The 24173-nt window shown below is 33.8% G+C and overlaps 1 protein-coding gene across 2 annotated transcripts in view; it reads left to right on the top strand.

Annotated features, from left to right (window-relative positions):
- LOC118201066 (major facilitator superfamily domain-containing protein 6-like) overlaps window positions 1–24173 on the top strand; it is a 42844-nt gene that overhangs the window by 11963 nt on the left and 6708 nt on the right. For both annotated transcript variants that reach the window (XM_035373088.2, XM_035373087.2), the window contains exons 2-3: window positions 10966–11063; window positions 17501–18832. In XM_035373088.2, coding sequence (XP_035228979.1) covers window positions 10997–11063; window positions 17501–18832 — 1399 coding nt within the window. In that variant the 5' untranslated portion in view covers window positions 10966–10996. The remainder of the gene's footprint in view (window positions 1–10965; window positions 11064–17500; window positions 18833–24173) is intronic.

Raw genomic sequence — 24173 nt, 5'->3', positions numbered from 1 at the left:
CAGCTCCAATAAATAATAATAATTTAGTTCTAATTTCTCTTCTTTCCTCTGTGTCAGTTATAAAATTAAGAAAATTTTACACAAATTCATCTTTTAAGTTACTTCTCATCCTATGAATAAAATATGCAATCCTGTCTTTAAACACCTTAACCTGACATAAATTTTTGGAAAATTTATAGCATTCCTTGGCAATTCGGCTTACAAGAACAAACAAAATACACCAACGAACATGAATTTCTTGTTTATGAAAATGAAATGTCTTTTACTCCTTAGCATTGTTAGTTTTTGCAAACCAAAAATTCAGTTTCGCTTGACCAAAATCATTTGGATTTCTTTGAGGCTTTCTAAAACCATAAAAATCTCTCTACATTAATCAATGACTTAAATTCTAACTTGTTTTCCTTACTCATCTATAAACAAATCGGTCCTTGGATTTGAGTCCATTTTCCATCTCAAGAGGGAGATTTATAGATGACATATAGTATTCTTCGTTTCGTTTCGTCTTCATAATCGAGGGTGTTATTACTAATTGCTTGTAGGTTTGTGGAAATTATTTTGATTATCAATAGATGGTGTTAGCATCCCGCGTAAACGTGAGGTATCTTTTGGCTTCTCGCAGACTCCCCACCGCAACCCTCTATTTTTTTTTAACATAATTGTTATTTGATTTGAGATACGAGAGAGTTGGATAAGAGAAATTAAGTTCCTCTTGAATGATTTAGCTCTTTGATTTTCACCATATTTAATTCTGTTTGAATAAAATTAAACTGAACCACTACTAAATGTGAATGAATGTAAATACTGTAAATATTAAACATCTGTTTTAAACTATTTGATGTCGATCATTTGTGTCAAAGTTCTCGAAGACTTGTTGGGCTCCCTTTGTGTTTATGTTATTTGCTTTTCAGTTAGCTGCAGCTGAAGCAGACCATAATGTTCAGTCACTGAAAGCAACAATAAAGTCTATTTAACAATAAATAAAAGTCTATAGTAATTAATGTTGATTTTTGCACTAAATTTTGTTTAGAGTGCTATTCTTCCCCGTTATCAAGTATATTTTAAAAGAACATGCAAGATCTAACCTTCTTTGCTACCAAAAAGTTAATGTGATCGTACGAGGAAACTTGGTGTCTTCTCGCAGAAGCACGAATAATATCAGTACAGAATAAGGGTAAAACAAACCCTTTACTATTCGTCAGACACTTAACACAAATGCACGTACATCGTGCTCACAATAACACTGACAACTTGCGGTAAGAATAATTTAACAATAAATTCAAAGATACGTCTGGACTAACAATTTAGTTAAAACCTAACTAGGCTGACTTAACAACCTTCCCGGCGATAGACTGATTAAATGTCCAAAAGGCGTATCAGCAACTCAGCGTAACAGCAGCAAGGACAAAATAGTAACATGCGCTGGCTAGCGAAATCACGATCTGAATAAACTTCTCCGACTCCGAGTCCAGCTAACTCTGAACGCCGCGATTAGCAAGCAGTGAGCAAGCTTGAGGTATGTTGCTTCGTGGAGCAATGGAACTGGAATGAATGCTTGAGCGGTGGATCCAGGAGGACATTTTTCAGGTGGAAGGAGAACTGCAAAATAAACATCTAAATACAGTAACTCGTGAAACCTAAATATATATGTTGAAACATTAAATAAAGTCACCAAGTTAGGTTGAGAAATCTTGACTTTCATTTAGTAGAAAGGCTGCAAATGGTCGTAAAAGTCTCTCTTCACTAAGAATGTCGTAGTGAAAAGTCTGAAATGATTCATAAAATCATAAGTTCTGGCGCTTTAAAAATTTTTCTGTTAGTATTCCTAAGAAATTTTTTCATGGATCAATCTTGAGGTCTGCATGACGAAAATTATTTCTCATAAAACAGTGAGCGTTCGTAATGATGTTCAAAAACCGATTTTATACTAATAATTTCTGTATGTCATTATTTGAGGCTGCTGGCCAGGCAGAGGATGAGTGGATCATAACTGGGCTGATTATTGAAAGATAGATGAGACGCTTTTTACCAAGATCAAGCTTTGAGTACTTGCTTGCAATAAACAGCAGGCATTTTATAACGGTAGAAGCTTTATCACGTACATGATCAATATGATATTTCCAAGTCAATCGGACGTTAATAATGACGCGGAGATATTTCGCATGGGAAACCACAGAGATAGGTTTATTAAATAAACACAAATTCTTCTTGAGTTGGTGTAAAGATCGTGACTTGTAAAGATCATGACTTGTAAAGATCGTGACTTGTAAAGATCGTGACTTAAAGAAAACGTGAAATATAAATAATAGGACAAGAACTTGCATTTTACGGTGTGGCAACAAGAAGAGAATTCGGAATATTTATATATATATATTTTTTGTAGAGTTTAAGATTTTAGTATTTTTTTAGTATTTTAATAGTTGTAAGAGTTTTAACTGTAGTAGTTAAGAGTATAAAATATTAATAGTTAAGAGCTGCAGCATGTATTTTTTGGTTCTGTTTTAAAATTCAAATAAAAGTATTTTTTTCATTCTGAAAATTTAGCTTTGTTCTTCCGACAAGGTTATATAATTACGAACCAAAATAACTCAGGTGAGAGCTCAATTTACCTTGTAAACGTAAAATAATTAATTAAGATTATGAAAAGTTAATTATTGTTTCCGTCATGGAATCTTAGTTTATTTACTTGTTAAAGTAATGAATACGCCAGTGTTCAGATGTAATTTCGTTTAACTCGCCAGAGTAGGTGAACAACACATTAAGTATTGATTCCACTGATTGATTTTCGTGCCGAACAAAATTAAATTCATTGTGAATTATATTTAAATAGAAAAAGAAAAAAATTGCTTTTTATAAAACTAAGAGTCTATTGACTGAATAAAATCGTCAGCCAGCTGCTACAGTATTACACATAGAAACGATTTTTTTGTTTTGTTTCCCCAACGAAAGAGAAAACCGCAATCAGGGAGTTCATACTTTAACTAATGTTAAGGATAAATTGCAGGACGCATTAACAAGAAATCAGTTTTTTTTTTTATTAAATTTTCAAAGAGTAAGGTTTATTTAAAATCGAGACATGGCTTTTATGGGACGTGCGAAAAAAGAGGATTTGCTAGTTTTAGCTGCTGAATTAGAAATTCAAGTAGATCCAAGTATGAAAATCGTGGCGATAAAAAATGAAATAATTCAAAGTGATACATATGATGAAGCATTTTTTAAAGAAGTGTTTTTAACGATTGTTGAAGAGAGGAAAAGAAAAGAAAAGGAACAGCGAAAGAAGGAGAAAGAAGAGATTGAGGAACAGCGAAGGAAAGAAGAGATTGAGGAACAACGAAGGAAAGAAGAATTAGAAGCACAGCAGAAAAGAGAGCAAATGGAGTTTGAATTGAGGAAACTCGAAATTGAATCTCGTGTTCGACTAACACAAACTCCACCAACAAATGAAAATGGACATCATAATTTTGATTTAATTAAGCTTATTCCCAAATTCAATTTAAGACACGATGATATTGTGATTTATTTATCCTTATTTGAAAGACAAGCTAAAAGGACAAAGATTGATCCTAAAGATTGGGTTTCATGTTTATTAACTTTAATGCCATTTGAAATCATTCAATTAAAATGGTAGATAATCTGAAGAAAATTTTGAAGATTATGAGTACATTAAGGCCATTTTATTGAAGAGACTTAAATTAAATACTGAAAGCTTTGGAAAAAAATTTGTGATGCACCAAAAGAGCGTTGAAAAATCATGGAGAGATTTTTGCTACGAAATTAAAAGTTATTTTGAAGAATGGATCAATGGTCTTGAAATCACAAATTTTGCCGCGTTAAAAGACTTGATTATTACTGACCAAATTAAGAAAAGAGTACCCTATGAAGTAAGAGACCATCTTCTTGACGACTGGACGAAGTTCGTTTCTCCAACCAAATTAGCTGATAAACTTGACGAATATGACAGTGTTCGTAATATCTCAAAACGGACTGGTGTTAATCCATCAACAGACAGAACTAATAAAAAATGGCAACCTCGTTCTCCACTTCCAGAAAGAGCTTTCAGAAATAAATCGCTGTCCGCTGAAAACACGCCAAGAGTGTACCCATCCCGTAAGAGTGACGAACCACAAAAGCCTAGTTTCAAACTAATTTGCTATAATTGTGGAAAAAAAGGTCATACATCTAAGTTATGTACCAAAAATCGGATACCAAGAAGTGCTTCTGCAACAGCACAAAACAACTTAATACAAACACAAGCACCCCTTGCAGAAAAAGAAAAACCAGAAGTGCTAACTGCCAAGATCTCTATTCCTGTCTCAAAATCAGTGGACGTGTCTAGAAACATAGATGAATTAAAACTTGTCAAAGTTAAATGTGGAGATATTATTCTAAATGGAATCGTAGACACGGGAGCACAAATTTCAGTAATCCGTGAGAAATTGGTTGACAACATACCTTGCGAAGGAGAAAGTAAAATAGAGATATCTTCTGCTTTTGGTGAAAACGAAATTACTCCACTAAAGATTTTCCAGATGAAAATTGACGATGATTTTCACGGTAGAGTGTCCATTACGTGTGCTGTTTCAAAAAAGCTAGTTACCGATTTGCTATTGAGTTCTTCAGCTTATGAAACACTCTGTGGGAATATCGAACTGTTTAACTGTGATCGTTATTGGGATGCATCCCCTTTAGAGTACAAAGAGACAGATGATGATAAACCGTTACCAGTTGAAGAAAATGCTACAAATTTGGCTGTTGTTAATCAGCTTTCCCAAGAAAACATAGAGTCTGGGAAAACAACGAATAGAGTAAGACTAGAATTCAAGACACATCAGGAACAAGACGAAACTCTGAAAAAATGCTTTGAATGGGCAAATAAAAATCAAAATTCATATACTTTCGATGATGGCATATTACTTCATTCCGAATATATCTGTGGTGAAAACATTAAGCAAGTTGTGTTACCTTTAGAAAAAAGAAGGGAAGTCCTAAGAATGGTACATGAAATCTCTCTTGCCGGCCACCTCGGTGAGAAAAAGACAATTCAACGAATCAAGTACTCATTCTTTTGGCCTACTATTAAGCAAGATGTTAAAAAATTCTGTGAAAGTTGTAAAGAAGGCCAATTGAGGAGAACAGTTACGTACAAAGATCGAATCCCAATTCAACCTATTGTTAGACCGGAAACACCCTTTGAAGTATGGAGCGTGGATTGTATCGGGCCATTAGAACCTCCATCCAGGAGAGGTCATCGGTTTGTGATATGTGCAGTTGACCTATGCACCAGATGGGCAGAAGCCACCCCCGTCAAAGACATAAGTGCGAAAACAACATGCAACGTTTTGATGAGGCTTTTTACTCAAACTGGATTTCCAAAAGTGATTTGTTCCGACCAGGGAACTAATTTCACAGTCAAACTCACCCGAGCCTTTGAGAACTTACTTGGTGTGTCTCCCCGATTCTCCACTCCAGGACACCCCGAGAGTATGGGTGCTGTCGAGCGTTGGAATAGAACCTTAAAAGAGATGATGAACAAAAATAACCAAGAACATGGCAGAAACTGGGATTTGAATCTTCCCTATCTCCTGTTTGCCTACAGAGAAGTGCCACATAGCACCACTGATTTGTCTCCCTTCCAGATGGTATATGGAAGAATACCACCAGGACCATTATCTTTGCTGAAAGAGGTATGGACAGGTGAACGTAGCATTCCAGTTACAGCTTCCCGTTCAATAAAAATTATCTACAAGACCTTTTACAAAAATTAAGAAAAGCTCATGACATTGCATCAGCAAATTCCAAAATATCTCAAGAAGAGTACACTTCAAGAAACAATTTACGTTCTCAAAAAAAGACTTTCAATGTTGGGGACAAAGTCCTCGTGTTAATGCCATTATCATCACATAAATTGCTCAACACGTGGCAAGGACCAGCTACCGTGATCAAACTTACCAGGCCACAGTCTGCCAAAATCGAAATGGAAAACGGAAGTATTAGAGAACTCCATATAAATAAGTTAAGGCCTTATATTGCTCGTGTAGATCACGTTGGTATCATTTTTGACCAAGATGAAGAGTGTGGAGATATCCACTATGCACCAGCAGATCTTATGAATAAATCTGCTGATGATATCTGAACCCATTTACAAAATTTGAAAGGCGACTTAAAATATTACCAACGGGAAGGACTATTTAAAGTACTAAAATCTTATGTAGATGTTTTCAGTAGCAAACCTGGTCAAGCCAATGTTGATGGTCATGACATCAAGGTTACAGAAGAATGTAATCCAAAAAGATTGAGGCCCTACCGTGTTCCTGTTTCACTTCAAGAGGAAGTCTATCGTCAAGTTAAAGAACTGTTAGAATGGGATCTTATAGAACCCAGTGACAGTGACTGGGCACATCCTATAGTATGTGTTGCAAAAAAGAATGGCGGTGTTAGACTGTGCATAGACTTCAGGCTTTTAAATAGCTTCACAGTTCCGGACGCCTATCCGATGAAGATTGCTAAAGATTTACTATTCGAAATAGGGAAAGCCAAATTCATAACAGTTCTCAATTTAACCAAGGGATATTGGCAAATTCCTATGAAAGAAGAAGCTAAACCCTACACAGCATTTATCACTCATTCCGGCCATTACCAATGGAAAGTTTTCCCTTTCGGTTTGAAAAATGCTGGAGTACCTTCCAAAAATCGATGGATAATGTGCTTGTAAACCATAAGAACTACTGCCGTTCATATATTGATGATGTGGCAATATTTTCTGAAACTTGGGATGGCCACCTGTATCACATCGACCAAGTGTTTCAGTCACTGAGAAACGCAGGTCTAACCGCAAATCTAGAAAAGTGTGATTTCGAAAAGAGTCACGTGAAGTTTCTAGGGCATGTAATAGGTTCTGGCACTCACTCTCCAGATCCTGAGAAGATAGAAGTCATCAGAAATCTGTCTAAGCCTACCACTAAAAAAGAAGTCAGAAGTCTTTTAGGACTAGCAAGCTACTATAGGGATTATATCCCAAATTTTTCTGAGATTGTTTTACCTCTAACAAACCTTACAAAGAAAGGTGTTCCAAATAGTATTCCATGGGACTCTGAAAAAGAAGCAGCTTTGAACAAACTTAAAGAAGAGTTGATTAAAATGCCATCTCTGCATACTCCGGACATCAGCAAGCCCTTTCAACTCTATACGGATGCATCTGCTTTCGCAATTGGAGCGCGTTTAGCTCAAAACGACGAACATGGCAAAGAAATGCCCATAGCATTTTTCAGCAAGAAACTAACGCCCTGTCAACAACGATGGTCAACCATCGAACGAGAAGCATTTTGTGTCATCGAAGCCTTGAAAAATGTTTTAAATTTCATCGAAGCCTGCTACATTTCACCAAAGTATATGGATTTTCGGTGCCAAAGTGCAAATTGTGTCTGATCACAATCCCCTCACCTACTTGACCCAAAGCGCCCCTCATAGTGCTAAACTGTCTCTTTGGGCCTTAGCGTTACAACGGTATAACATGACTGTGACATACCGCAAAGGAAGTTCACATGGGAATGCTGATGCTTTGTCAAGGTTAGCAGTTAACACTTTCTCTCTCAATGAACTCTGAGCAGCATTGTCTCTACGGTGACGAATGTGCTTCTTGTGAGGGGACTTGTAAAGATCGTGACTTGTAAAGATTGTGACTTGTAAAGAACGTGACTTGTAAAGATCGTGACTTGTAAAGATCGTGACTTGTAAAGATCGTGAATTAAAGAGAACGTGAAATATAAATAATAGGACAAGAACTTGCATTTTACGGTGTGGCAACAAGAAGAGAATTCGGAAGATTTATATATATATATTTTTTGGAGAGTTTAAGATTTTAGTGTTTTTTTTTTTTTTTTAGTATTTTAATAGTTGTAAGAGTTTTAACTGTAGTAGTTAAGAGTATAAAATTTTAATAGTTAAGAGCTGCAGCATTTATTTTTTGGTTCTGTTTTAAAATTCAAATAAAAGTATTTTGTTCATTCTGAAAATTTAGCTTTGTTCTTCCTACAAGGTTCAATATCCATTATATTGAAATAAGGAAAGGATTTTTACTGTTGGTGATTACGTTTGCGTCTTCTGATGAGAAGCAGATGGGACTTCTATGCATTAATAGAGATTTTCCAATAACTGCGCCACTGTTCAATTTTTGGCATGAAGTCTCGGAGATATTTCACAGCATAGTTAATGTTAGCAGATTTTACTACCAAAGCACTATCATCTGCGTAGCAGGCTAGAATTGAGTTACTATTATTTTGAAACTTAGGGAAATCCACAATGTAAAAGTGGTAGATTACAGGGCCAGTAACTAAAACCTGTGGGACCCCCACTAAGCATAGGTTTGGGTGGTGAAAATTCATCAGTAACAAGAACCATAAAGGTTTTGTTCGTGATAAAGAAAAAGATAACCATGACTAATCTGAATAAATTTCTAGTTTCGCCTGTTTTTATACTCTCTTCACTTAACTTTAAATTTGCATCCTGGCAAGGAAATGCGAGGAGAAAAATGAGAGGCTCAGGAAAAATTACAAATTTAAAATAATTTACTATGAAAACTGAAGGAAACCTTACAAACAGAACTTAAGATTTAACACAAGAAAATTTCAGAAATTTTGACAAAGTTTGAAATAACTTTAGATTATAAATTAGTTAAAAGCCCAAAGAAACCTTTTTATAAAACCTTGAAATTATTGAAAGTAAAGCAACACACAAAAACCATCAAACGCTTTTGCTTTTTATACGTATCAAATGCCAAAAATTTAGCTGCTAAAACAAATGTCCATGCAACGCCTAACAGCGGAGCACATAATAAATAAATAAATAATAAAGTAAAAAATAAATAAAAAAGAATGTAAATTAGAAATGAATAACTGTATTCTGCATGGCAACGCTTTTTAGCAGTTATCCGAGATATTAAAAACCTGCTACATTTCATCAAAGTATTTGCAAAAGGCGATCAAAATCTCAGATTTCAGAATCATTTCTTATGGAATTATGTACAAATATTTAGCAGTTAATCTTAACTGATATCGTCATCTTTAAAAGTGCAAAATCAGCTCATTTTTTTTGCTTATCAATCTGGAGTTCAAGGTTAACAGAATCGCATCTATCTAAAAATTTTACATCCTATGCTTCACCTCATGAATTTAAAATTCTGAACAGGTCGATCACATAAAATTGTAATCTCGCATGTACTTGAACCTGCAGTCGAAAGTGTCTATATATCTTCGTTTCCACAAATTTTGATAATATTCTCAGCATTGTAAAATTTAAAACGGACTTTTGAAAAAGAGGTGAGTTTACCAAAAAAAAGGGGGTTAACTAATATTGAACTTCTGTATTTCAATATTAGTGATTTAACTAATATTGAACTACAGAAGCACATCCAGAGACCCTAAGCATGCGCTGTTTCTATTTCAATAGGACAACAGAGTGGTATTTAACTTTAACCGTCTGTAATATAACACTGTATGATAGAATTTTTCGTAATATTTTAAACAGGATATGCTGCGCTATTGAGAGTTTTGAATAAATGTATTGGGTATAACTATTAGAAAATTAGCTTTGTAATTCTGACGTACATAACATTGTGATTCTGTAATTTTACTTTTGATTTAATAAATGCCGTCTGAGCTGCTGGCCAGGTCCATGGGTTGTGGCTGGCTGATAGTGGAAACCCCTGCTGAGTTGATTATTTATAAACATAGACCGGAAGCCAACTCATTGGTTTACATCGCTAACCACTATCCCGCCTATGAGGCCCTTGTAAGGTTTTTCAAGGCCTACTATGGGCAACAGGCTTCATGGTAAGAGGTAGGAGGTAACCATGAAGCTCGCTGCCTGTAGTAGGCCTGGGCAAACATTTTGGCCAAAGGGCACAATAAATTTCAAATATATTAGAAATTTAAAAAAAAATAGCAGTCCTTCCAAAAAGTAGTACTTTTGAATATTAATTTTTATTATCATGGAAAGTGAATTCTCGCACAAAAATAGAGTTTTAACAAATAACATTTTGATAAGATGACCTGAATCCTTTTTATCTCTTCCTTTCTTTATTTTCTTTATTTATTTTTAATGTTAAGTGTTAATTTTACGCAGGTTCTTTCCTTGAATACTATTTTGGTTCATTGTTATATTTCAGTTGTTCTTGAACTAACTGCATTCTTGACGTTTTCGCCACCCATTTAAAATCGTGAACATAATATACCTCGAGAAAACAATGTTAACAGCAGGAAAAAACATACGAAATGTATAATAATAATCTAACTAATCCATGGACATGGAGGCGAAGGAAGTGGATCCAAAAATGGCGAAAAACAGCATGTGTCGCGTGTTACCTTAAAGTATGCAGGATGCCCTGAAAACGTTAAAACTGCGCTTTTATCACATCTATTGTAAAATATGGAAAATGTGAAATTCCTCTATATACCAATATCTTCAATATTTCTACAGACATTTTTATTCAAAGCACAGTTTATGTTCTGGATAATATTATCTTTGGTTTAGTTTTATCTCACCAGCTTCATTCTATAAAATTATCAGATTTATCAATCAAAATTAAAGCTGCTATTATATCTGTGCTTCTGTATTACAGAATTTCGTGCAACTACTAAGCCAAACTACTAAGCAGCTCTTAAAGCATGAAACATTCAGCACTCATTCTAATCGTTTAAGAATCAAAGCTCGTGTAATTGAACTTTAGTAACCATTATTTTTTTAGTTTACTTTTTGGTTGTGTTTTCGCTGTTACGATTTGCATATTACCTGTTATTTATCGATGTTGAGACAGCAATACTTCATTACTCCAGTTCCTGTAGCTAAATTTTCTATATATTTAACAGATAAATCACAATTTTTAAATTTATCCACCCTTTATCGTAATATGTGAATGCCATTTCGAGTGCTTTTGGTAAAAAGATGCTGAGAATAAATGTTTTGATTTTCCAGGTCGGATCTTCATAAATAAAATACGTTGGAAATGGAGTTCCTAAAAATCAACAAAAAACTACTCCCTGTAAAAGTTCATTATTTGCTGCTGAACGGTGGTAAGTGTTAGTCAAAACTTCAATTTATAAGTAATAAATGAATTGATTGTTAACTTGGCTGTAATAAGTCATTCGAGAGCTATCAAATATATTTTGAAAGTGCATTCTAAATGCGAACACAGTGGTTTTAATTTTAATTGATTATGGACATTTAATTAATATAAAATATCTGGTCATTATACAACAAAGTTTTAACTGTTGACTTGCATATGCATTACATTTCGGTTAAAAAATTAAATACCTTTCGGATAACAAGGCATTTAATATTGCATTAAATGTTTTGCATTTTCTCTACATATAATAAAAGAAAGAGTCTTTGTGTGTCTTTCGTTCGCGCTGCGAGTAAGCTAATAGACCCACGGTTACGAAATTTGGTACATAGGTGCATCTAGGCAAGAGCCAGTGCACCTCGAAGCGAATTTTTAGAAATTCGAATTAGAATTTTTTTATTTTATGTTTTGTGACGAAATCGCGTCATTTTGAGACATAATGGGCTATAGGAAATCGAGATTTTACTCTACACACTCCATTTTTACATCGTCATGAAACGTAGGCACTTAGCTATTTTACGAACTTAAAATAAATTTCGTGTTTCAATAAATCGATTAAATACAAATTTATTTAAGAAAGGAGCTTAACACCTTTTCAATGGGATTTTTTCTAAAAACAGTTTACTTTTAAAAATATACAGTTTATTTTTCTTTGATTTTTGGACACGTTAAACTTTCATCCTTGCGGCTGCTTTTACAAAAAGAATTTTGGAAAAATGATAATATTTTGTATTTAAAAAAAAAATTTTAAATGAAGCTTCCGAATACACTTCTCACATCTCACATCTTTAAAAATGTGATTTTGGCAACAATTTTCGTTTCTTATTGTTGTTGATAGATTTTTGATGAAATCGCATCATTTTGAACAGTTTCATTCTTTTAGAAATATGGGTTTGGCAACAATTTTTCATCGTATTTCTTTGTCGCTGTTTTTAAGAGATTGGCATATTTCATTTTCATTTATATATATATATATATATAATACCTTTTTATTGATTTTTTTAATAAAGTTGTTCTGCAGAGTAAAATTCTGAGCGGAATTTTATGTTTTTTGAGTTGCTTTCATGTTATTTTTTGCTTATTTCACTGTTTGTAAGATATTGAAAAGTTTTTCATGATTTTTTTCTACAACGGAAAGTTGGTTAATTTTTATTAGGATAATTAGTATTTGTATTAAGGGATATAGTAGCTTATTTCATTGTCATTTTTTTCACTTGAAAGTATAAGATCAAATATCATTAATTATACTTTGCTTTTCAGAATTTTTTGTTTTTGTATTCTTTTATGTTATTTATTGCTCATTTCACTGTTTTTAAGATATTGAAAAGTTTTGAGTGATTTTTTTTAGGAAACAAAATTCTTAACCTCCTTTAAAGCATTTCAGTTCGTAAGATTTTGCAAAGGGCAGTCGGTTAATTTTTTTATTAGGATAATTATTATTTGTATTAAGGGATATAGCTTATTTCATTGTAATTTTTTTTCTCTTGAAAATGTAGGATAAAATATCATTAATTATACTTTGCTTTTCAGAATTTTTGTTTTTTGTATTCTTTTATGTTAGTTATTGCTCATTTCACTGTTTTTAAGATATTGAAAAGTTTTGAGTGATTTTTTTAGGAAACAGAATTCTTAACCTCCTTTATACCATTTGAGTTCTTAAAATTTTGCAAAGGGAAGTTGGTTAATTTATTTATTAGGATAATTAATATTTGTATAAAGGGATACTGCTTATTTCATTATAATTTTCATAAAAAAAAGTAATAACTTTTTTTTATGAAGTTGTTCTGCAGAGTAAAATTCTACGCAGTTTTTAACTTTAACGTTTGGTGTTCCCTTCAGCCATTTTTCCGGTATATTTAAAAGCCAGACGAAGGCTGGCAGCGAACCTGCTAGTATTAAATAAATAAGCCTGAAAGATTGTATTAATGTAAATACAGTAACTTTATTTGCTGTTACGAAATACCTTTACGCAATCCTAAGCGAAGTATTTTCTCACCAGTGGCCATCAAACGTTGTGAACACTGAATATTGATAATTCGACTCGCGTTCGAAATCCCGACGGCTAACTAAATGGATGTGTTGTGATTTGCCCTTCGTGGAACTAAGTACTAGATAATTTTTCTCAGAAAATACTCCAAAACGGCATTCTATAGCCTCGTGTTCTGAGAAGAATTTAATCTTTCAAAAAGCCACAAGATAAAATTTCATTTTTGATTTTTTCATTCAGATATTTTTAATTAAACCTTTTATAAAACATTGAAATTCATTAGAACGGTTTTAAAATATTCTTTCAAGGTATTCCTATAAAAGCTGGTACTGTAATTATTCAAGACGAATATTATTTTCATCAAAGATGCATGCAATAGGCAATGTGAATACAACACGATAGCTGTTATATATATAACGTGGGTACGCATCATTTTCCCTTAAAAGGTTATCCACGATAGCCCTCTTCCATAACCTTCTTGTATTTTTAATTCGTCAAATAATTTTTAGTTCATCAGCGAAGTCGCAGAATAAGAATGCTTCAACCTGAATTCGATTCCACGTGAACGGGTCGGCTGCATAAGCGTTGTCATAGTTTTCCTCATGTGTAACGTGAATACGAGGCAGTTTCCTTCAGAAAGTCCACTTTGAAAGAATCCTACCCCTTAGACCGATAGCCCTCAAGTGCTTTTCCATAATAAAATAAAACCAGCCAAACTTAACAAATCAATTTAACTTTCCACGTTATTCAAATACGCATGCCGAGACTGGATTTTTCTTTCCAAAAACAAATTAACATAAAAAGTTTAAAAAAAAAAAAAAAGAAAATCTGAAAGCCTTCAGATTTTATATTACCCCGAAAAGTATGTTTTTTTAACGTTTTGTGTGTTACCTTTATTTATTAAATATCATGTTCTCACTTAAATAACATAAAATTCAATTCAATAGCAATATCACAAAATATTTAAAAACAACAAAACAGCATATCTTTAGAATTTCTGATACACAGTCTCACCCGGAGGTAAAAATGTTGGGTTTTTTTCCGCACACAAGTCGTTAAAACTTTGCAAAATATAAAATAGAGAATAAAACAAATTCCAAACTCCAAATTTCGGCTTACAGGTGCCCATGTTCGGGTGGAGGACTATGTTATTCAAAATTTGCTGGCTCTAGGTACCCCTATTTTTTCACAATGTGAGAAACATACATACATTCATGTAGATTCTTCATTATTCAATTTCTTTAAATATAACACAGGGCGATAATATTTGGTGGCAACAATCTGAAAAGTGAGGACATTTAAAGTGATTCGACGCAAAATGCCGTTTTGAGACTAATAGCCTTACTGGGCTAACGCTCATCTGGGCTAAAAATAATCCTTTACGTTTAAATACGTTTTTTTAGTGAAGAAAAAATGGCATTTCCATAATGAAACGTCTTTTTAAATAACAAGTTTACTTGAACAGAAAAATTTTGTTTAAGCTTTTATTTTAAAAAGTATTCCTGAGGTATTTAAAAAAGTATTTATGATTATAAATCTCATTTTACGTTTCAATTTTGGTCATTTCTTTAGCTATCGAAATCCAGATTTGTAAGTAATTAAAAATTCTGGAATTTTAAAAGATACTTCTGAAGTAGAATTACTTTTACTTATTAATTAAAATATTATAGACTAGATTTAATTTTGATTATGTCATTGTATCATTGCAAATTTTGATAAATTTGTTGAACTTCAAAATTAATCTTACACTAAAGTGACACAGTGAAAGAAGTGTGTGTGTGTGTGTATTTAATTATGGCAAAGTACACTAGGGTTATCTGCCTAAGAGGAGGGATGCCTTTCGTGGAGGACTTTCTAAGGGAAACTGGCTCGTATACACGTTACACATGGGGAAAACCACGAAAACACCCATGCAGCCAGCCCGTTCGCGGGATTCGAACCTCGGACCGAACTACCAGCGTTCAGCGACTTTACCGCTCGGTCGCTGGTAGGCCAGTGAAAGAAGATTATGCACAATGAGACATATGGTTTTCGTGTATGTACATTCTAAGAAGTGATTATGTTTGCAATAAATATCAAGAAATCATGAAACAAGTTGCTTATTATAGCTATACAACTTGAAATTCAGCAGTGAAAGTTTACTCATATCACAAAAATTAAATTGTAATATTGTATATGTTAATGTAGGAATTAAAAGCAACTTAAAACGTTCAGTATTAATTCTAAAATATAAAAAGTGACTTTCTGTTTTTAATCAAACCTTGAACAGAGACGCAGTGCCGCACATTAAAATGATGCACCAGAATTACCTTCAATAATACCCTGGATAGAAAAAATAGTATGGTGTGCCATCATGACATGATGTTACCATAATGCCTCACAAAGGAATCAGTCATAAATTTAATTCTAATATAGGATTTACAACTACTTTCCTAGAACGGACATACTGAGCTTTTTGGAGGCCCCAAGGAAAGGGCGACTTGTTGGAACTCGTCAATGAAGATATTCAAGATATGCTCATGAGAATAAATCACACAGTCAATCAAATCGAATAATACCTTTACATATGAAATATTCACATAACAAAGAGGATCGATGAACCCGAAATACTCAATTAAGAGAAGTTCAGGCAGCTACTAACCAGTAAAAAGCTTACTTAAAGGTGTAGCATCTAGGCCAAGGCTAGGTATAGAATCTTTGTTCTAATTATATAAATCAGTAATACCATTTCTCATGTTTCCTCCTCAGACAAGGAAACTATTGCCATGTACACTGGGTTTTTCACAGGCATTGCATTAAAAGCTGAATATTTCAAATTTTTTTCAGATAAAAATGCTTTCAATACCAGAGTCTAAACTGAATTTTGGACCGCATGTAAAGATAACTCGCAACGCATATTTTAAGTTTCACTGACGATGCAGGCGACACCACCTTACGTGATAATGCAGTACTATATATTACTTGACAAGGGAAGCACAACACATGGCGTAGGGACCAGCTGCAGATTTCGGTAGGCAGTGGCGCTCTCTACTCTGTGCTAGTGTCTATTGCGAGGTCAGATAGGAATTCTCGAACAGTTAAAAAATGACTTCATCTCCTTAACGTGGATAGACAACAAAATTCGAATGCAATATTATTTTCCAGATAGTTTGCATTTATAATGACAAAAAATGTCCCAGTGTCCTTGAGATAATCAATTACCAAAAAAATGTATTCATGAAAACATTACATACTCAGAAGCTTCTGAGTGCCAATGGACAGTTTCCGATTTACTAACGACGTATCAATGCTAACATTTGACACAGTAGGATGTCTTTGAAGTTTGCTTAACAATAATGAGATAACAGTTTTAGGTAATAGTCCCTACCAAAAAGAAAACCTTTTATTTTCAGTAAAATCTGATATAGTAAGTACTGCAATAGGTCATCTTAACCTGATCCGAGCAGATTAGCTGTCCCGCATTAAAGTTAATTGCATTTATGTCGATATAAAGGTCTTAAATTTAGGCTTTCCTTTTCGGCACCATTTAAACTAAAAAATCCATGTCTAAAAACTGATGTCAAAATTTATTGAATAATAGGAAATCTTATATTCTGCCACAATGCCGCGTTTGAAAGACTAAGGTGTTTCAAGGTGGCGCTACTTTGTATTTCGTTAAAAAGCTGACAAATGATAAATCATATGTGCTTTGCGTTGATATATATCAACGGACAATATATTGGTTCAACATTCTAAAGCCTGAAGTATACGGCTAGGGCATGGTTTATTTTCCTAAACCTACCTTCCTCTCTGCAAATTTACTGGCCGAATCAATGGAGGCTCGCTTTATTTATTAAGCCAATAGTCTATCATCTTTACAATGGTAAGATCGCTGAACATTGGTAATACTTCCGGGATCAGATACGGACGAACAATGTAGCCGTGTGCGAATTTGTGTGGTTTTTCCAGCTCGTATTTCCATTCCTTAAAACATCTTCCACAAAGATATCCCCCTTTAGGTAAACAACCCGCGTATACTTTGATATAATTCAAATACCCTAAACTATAAGGCAAGCTATTGTAAAGAACTTCCTCTATATTTATTTATTCAATCTTAAAGAAGTTTTATAAATTTTATGAAATAGGAACCGTAATAAATTTGTGTATACTCTTGCGTGAGAGAGATAAAAATAGATGGGATATTAACTACTGCAAATTATAGTTTTTAACAGTAGTTTTGGTTATTTCCTCTTTCCCTGCAAAAGTAGTAACTGTTAATATTAAATCACTTTACCATATATACATATGAAACTTAATTTAAATATTATTATTATTATTATTATCATATGCTTAGTAACAAGCAAATTTTTTTAAAGACTGCATAAGTATATAAATATTTGCTTTTTATTTTTTTCCAATAGCACATGCTGGAGTTCTTCCTTACCTTCCTGTCTATGCGAAACAACTGGGAATAACAGCCAGCGCCGTAGGAATTATCTACGCTGTTATTTGTTTTATAACAGTACTTTCTAAACCCCTTTTCGGAGGACTGGTTGATCACTTTCAGAAACTGAAGCCTATGCTTTTACTGTTAATCCTTACAGATGTTATTGCAGATTTAGGTTTAAATTTCATTCCTCGTCCTCCAGAGATCAGTATGAACATGGCCAATACTACTCTGTTCTGTTACGGAAAAAGTTCTTATTTGATTAATTATCGAAGTCATAATTGTAGCATTGATTTATGGACTAGAATAAATGAATGTAGTTTATCTTGTACTTTGTGTAAGCCTGAAAGTGAATTCTGTTCAGGAATGAAAAGAAATCTCATCAAAGTAGGAAGTAAAAAAGTCTTCAGTGATTTCTTGTTTAACAACACCACAAATTCTACAGAAGAACTGTTGACACAGTGTTTACCAGAAAACAGGCCGTGTTCTGAAAACTGTTATACTGAGCTTCGAAATTGTGATTCTATCATTGAAAGCAATTCGCCTTTGCAATTATGCATATTCAGCATTTTAGTCGCTACTATTTATATAGCTAATGGTTCTATAGTATCTTTATCTGATGCAGCATGCTATAATGCACTCGATTCACGACCACATCTCTACGGCAAACAACGTATGTGGGGCACGATTGGTTGGGGCCTCATTGCAGCTTTGACAGGCTATTTAAATCAAATATTCACTGGAACATCTAAGCTTTACAATTATTCAGCTGGGTTTTATATACTCATCATTCTTTTTGCTTTGGATATGGCAGCTGTTCATAAGCTGAATCTCAAAACAGTTCAGACATCAAAGAATATCTGCAAAGATGTCGGACAATTGGTTGTGAGACTCAGAATTGTAGTATTCATAATAAGTTCATTTCTATTAGGTGCTGCTACAGGTTTAACAAGATCGTATTTGTTTTGGTACCTGCGAACTTTAAATGCAAATCAACTCATTTTAGGGTTAGTATCTGGTGTCCAGTGCTTCTTGGGAGAATTACCATTTTTCTTTTTTTCTGGGTGGATAATTAACAAAATAGGGCACATGAATACCTTTCTTATGTCTTTTATTGCTTATGGATTAAAATTTCTTATCCATTCATTTTTAATAAATCCTTGGTTAGCTCTTCTCATAGAAGTTTTGCAAGGACTTTGCTTTGGTAGTTTCTATGCTTCCATGACTTCCTACGCTAAAGTAATTGCGCCCAAAGGAACAGAAGCAACGGTGCAGGGTTTAGTGAGCGGAGTCTTTGAAGGCATAGGTAAGTTAGTTTCCTCTATTTAAAAAAATTTTAAATAATGTTTTACAAAAAGCTTGAGACGACCTCGAAGCGGTTGATTTGTGGCCCGCAGTTGTTCAAAGCTTTGGTGTTTTAGCTGAGGTTTCCTCGATACAACACCTACAGTCATTATAGAAATTATTCGTACAAGAGTGGTCGAAGGAAACTATTGTTTTGTCGAGCTAATTTTATGGAAACTTCTTCAAAAGGCAATAACTAATAAAACAAAAGTTTACCAAATAAAATTGCAAAAATCAATACGAAAAAGATATTGAACTAACTTTTAAATAATATGGGAAACTAAAAGTTTTGGGTTTATTGGCGTGTAAAAAGTATTCGTACATTCAAACAAATATAAAATTTTGGTAGCATTTTCTATTTGGTTTAGTGAACTTTTCGTTGATAACTAACGTCATTATCTTGCGGGTCATATAAAATGCCCGGGGGTAATTTTAAATGTGACGTATGTACAGAGTGTATAGCAAAGCAAATGGCATTGTATTCAGGCCTTTTTTACTACTAAAAAGCGAACATCTTTCTCTCAACTTGAAAAAGAGACTGTATACTTCCATCATCCGTCTGGTTATTACTTACGCGTTCCCCGCATGGGCGAACGCCAGTGAAAACGAAATTAAACGACTTCAGACTCTTCAAAACAAGGTTTTACGTTTCATCACTAATGCTCCCTACTTTTTCAGGCATAGAAGTTTTCACTTAAACCTTAAAATGAAAACAGTACAAGATTTCATCAATAGACTGAATGAAAAGTTTTACAACAGGACCATGAGTAATAACCCTGCAAAATTTGCGAATGTTCTAGCCTACGAAATATTTACCAGAGGATAAGAAAATCAGACCTTTAGCTGCACATGTTTTGCACTATGACCTCCGTGACCAGGCCAATCAGTCAGAAAGCGGAATCTCATAAACTGACTTCCATCAATCGTAGATTTCCTTTTCTACTCATTCTAAGAATTCATTGCTCTAGGTGTTGCTTCACACTCTTTGCTCCATCTATTTTAGCCTTCCCTGTAGAAAACTTCGCTGATGTCTTTCACCTCCGCCAGGCCCGTTTGGGCTCATTAAGGAACTGGTAAGATCAGGATAAGAAATCTTCTGCTCTGGACTAGTATGACACAAAAGTATCAAAATATCGAAGTATAAAAGTGACAAGAAATTTAAAATTTTAATATAGATCGTAATGGTAAAGAAAAGAGTGTTTCCGAAAGAAAATTAATCTTAAAGCTTGATAGAGGCTTTAAATCGTACAATGGAATTTCAGTTTTAGTCGGCAGACCACGCTCAATTATGCAGTCGATTATTCAAACGTTTATGAACTCTAGAACAGGACAAAACAGTGCTCGTTCAGGACGATCATATAGACTTACATCCTTTGACACATGAATTTCTGGCACGTTCTTTGAAGAAAGATCTGAAAGTAAGTGCTCCTAAGCTTACAGCAGAATTGAGAAACTTTATCCGTACGTGCAATTTGAAATATATGTAGGAAACAAGGTTTCCATAGCCGTGTTGCGAGACGAAAATTCTTTATTGGTGACAGCAATCGGAAGTTACGATTATCCTTCGCCCAAAAAATACGTAAATAAAAGCCTTCTGGAAGAACATTATTACTTGTATTTTCAGATGAAAGTAAATTCAATATTTTTGATTCAGACGGGGTGGCGAATGGTGCTGAGGAAACGGAATACCCTAATACACCCAAGGAATTTATTGTTAAAAATGAAACATAGAGGTGGAGACATGTTGGTTTGGGGTTGTACGCGGGCTTCCGTGGTCGGTAATTTAGTCTGCATTAATGGCATTACGAAACATCTACTACACATTAACATTTTGGAAAATAATTTATGGTTTAATGCCATAAAAATGGGTTTGGATTATAAGATATTTCTCCCGCCTTCCTAGCGTGCATTAGTGGTGTAGTGGTTCTGCACGCTGGGCCGGTATTCCAGAGGTCCGTGGTTCGATTCCCGGCGAAGACGATTACTCATTTTTCATCTTGCCTGCTTCCAAAAAATACGTAATGTCTCTACAGGATAATGAACATGTTTTCATGCATGATAATGACCCCAAGTATACAGCCCTAAATACATCGCTGTGGCTATTATATAACACCCCAAAGTTTATGAACTTTCCTCTTCAGTCACCCGACTTAAATTCCATTGAGAATTTATGAGAAACTTTCGATACAAACGGTTATAACCAGGCACATTTCTACTAAAAATGACTTAATAACTACTCTTAAACAAGAATCAGAGTCCTTATCTAGCTCAGTTACAGCAAATTTTATTGAATCAATGACATGGCGACTCGGAGCAGTTATACTCGCTAAACGGCTAAAGGATATTCAATAAGGTGTTAGTTTAAATACATTTATGAAAATATTCAATGTTATCTATAATGTACGAATACTTTTTATAACACAGGATGATGGATTGTTCTTGTTTTGTAATTTTTTTATTTATGCATGCATTTATTTTCATGTAAATTTCACATGAAAATATTAATGTAAATTACATTATACATATTTAAGTACTTATTTTCAAATTTCAGTTTATAGTTTTTATCAACGGGGCATTTTTAGATCATAACACTTACTGTATGAATACTTTCTACACTCACGTATAAGCTGAATTTTAAAGGGGATGCGAGAGTCGCGCTTTGAGCGTTGAAGACAGAACTTGAGTGTATCATGGGAGTGCAATGCTCTACCAATTATCACAAAAGGGCTCTCATGTAGAGATCTGAAGAATTACAACTCTTTCAAATTTGCAAGCGCTACCCGGCCCTGAGAGCACCTTAAGCCTTAACTTGCATTATAATTATTAACCGAACCATGAGTTCTAAGTCTTAACCTAAAACTATTTCTTTTTTTTAAAAAAAACTTTTATGCACATATTTACAAAATTAACATGTGCGTAAAATAAACAAATGATGAAATATCATTCTGCTACCAAAATTATATAATTGTAATCTGATGCAGAATATCACGAACAAATTAATTTTTCTACTTTTTTTCCAATGTTATTTTTTAGTTTATTGCGAAATGTATGTTTACTTAATGCAGCTTTTCATCTCATTTGCATCTACTTGTTTCTACTAATCTTAGATATTCAAAACTGTTTTCTCACAAAAAAGCTCATGATTCGTTATGGCCGTAAAGAAACTTGGCACTTAATTTTTATGTATTTTGCCGTCAATAGTTTTCTACATCATCACCAAACAATGCAGTTTATTACCATAATGAATGCATGTAACGTCACAACGCACACATAAGAACTTCATTCTGGCGTTATGTAACTCTGAGCATCACTAAGCTTGGTTAGGTTCTGTTTGGAAGTTATAACTGCTATTTCTCTGTTTGCTTCTTTCGTTTTGAAAAAAAATTTAGAATTTTGACCTGCCTTCCACAGAATAGAAAGCCTTGAACTATTTTTAAAGTTGCGGGACTAGTTATATTGATGAGCATACTCAAAACTTTAAAAGCTGTGGAGTTCGTCAAAGGCATCGCGGAACAGCGTGACACCATTTAGATTTGTAATTAAGTAAACTGAATGTGGATAAGGCTTTATAAAGAAAGTGAAAGTGTGTTTCCAAATTAATCTGAACGTTTCAAGATGGTCGAGTTCTTTCATTAATCAAAATTTTGCTTCCTACTCCCTTCCGCTGTTGACTTATTTTGACCCAGATAAGAAATTATGATTTTCCAGCATCTTACAAAGCTGCGAGTTATTTCCTGAAATGAATTATGCAACAAAGATGAATGAACTATGCAATCGATAAGAAGTTGAAGGGAGCAAAAAAAATTTCGAGTTAGTAAAGCTTTCGACAAACTGTATATAATATATACCGTAAATTCAGATTTGTGCATATCTTTAAAGATGTAATAATTATCTGAAAAATGAACGTGATCAAATATCTATTAGACATCTTAACGCACTTACAGTTCAGCTAAACTTGATCTTGTCATGGTCGAAAATATTTCTCGAAAGATCAAAAGAGAAATTTTTGGAGGGCTCAGGCCAGTCCATAATAATTCACATTATTTCGAAGGTTAGATCATCTTTAGAAAGTAAATCTAAATTATAGACTAAGATGAAATTTCAAAAACGCAAACTGAAGACAGTACGCTAAGGAACTAGTGTATAATTTTCGTAATATTCAATATCAAGCAAATAAAATCAATATCAGCTCAATAAAAGCACCGATACTTCTTTTGGCATAGTCTGAATTTTGTTTGAGATCTTCACAGGGCTGCCAAGAAATAGATTTCCAGAGATAAACAGATACAATTTTGACCGATTAGGCACGATTCCTAAAGGAATGAAAAGATCCTATTGTTCATCGAAAAGTCAAAGGGCCTGAAGATAATAGGAATAGTTGAAAATGTGTGACAGTCCTGCAAAAAAAATATATATACTAAAAGCATAATTGTTTTGAGGTATTTATTAAAAAGATTATTTACATAACGGATGGCGAACAAATCTTTAAACCTGTTGTTAAATAAATTGGCTGCCAGAGGCACCAATGAAGATCAAGGGAAAACTGGTTAAACAGTGACAAAATATACGTCACATTTTTCATTTCTCGTTAATCGAAGCCTTGAGAGATTACTTCATCGTAATCAGGATTTTTAAAGGAAGAGAGTAGCTTATGTTCACGTGACGCAGACAGATTTTTGTTTCTGAGATTACAATAACAGAACTTAATAATGCCTTGCGGAACTTGAAGAACTATGAATGTCCTATTCTTGAGCTGATTTACTCACATTTTTTGAAGAACTTGAGATGTTGTGAACTATTGTGCTCCTCGTATTCTTAAACACCTTTAACTCTAATTTAAATACCACTGTTCCTGTCTTCTGGAATAAAGCAGTGATGGTACTAGTATTCCTGTCTTCTGGAATAAAGCAGTGATGGTACTAGTATTTAAAAAAGAAAAATAGCTGATACTCTTCAAAGCTTTCATCCGATATGGGAAAATTGAAATTTTTAAAGCCAAAACAATAGACTGAATGGTCTTATCAGGATAAATAGTATACTGAAAGAAGTAACTTGTTATCTGCACATCACATTACGTTCAGGCTTTGCATTTCACAATCCATCAAGCATATAGTGAGTGAATCAAATATGAATTAGGTAGCCAACATTTCAGTTTTATATACTTCGATATATTTAAAATCTCCATATAATGAATTGTGAAAAATGAAGATTGTTAAGAAGTTGCTGCATCTTTAATCATCATCATTTTTGGCCAGAGACTTTATTTGTTTTTTTACGAATATGAGTCCTTCAGATACAGGTAG

Source organism: Stegodyphus dumicola, chromosome 3, assembly GCF_044657685.1.
Source record: "Stegodyphus dumicola isolate Sdum_Otavi_A_Nest chromosome 3, ASM4465768v1".
Taxonomy (NCBI): domain Eukaryota; kingdom Metazoa; phylum Arthropoda; class Arachnida; order Araneae; family Eresidae; genus Stegodyphus; species Stegodyphus dumicola.
The sequence above is the reverse complement of the archived record's forward strand: the minus strand, read 5'-3'. Positions and strand labels throughout refer to the sequence as shown.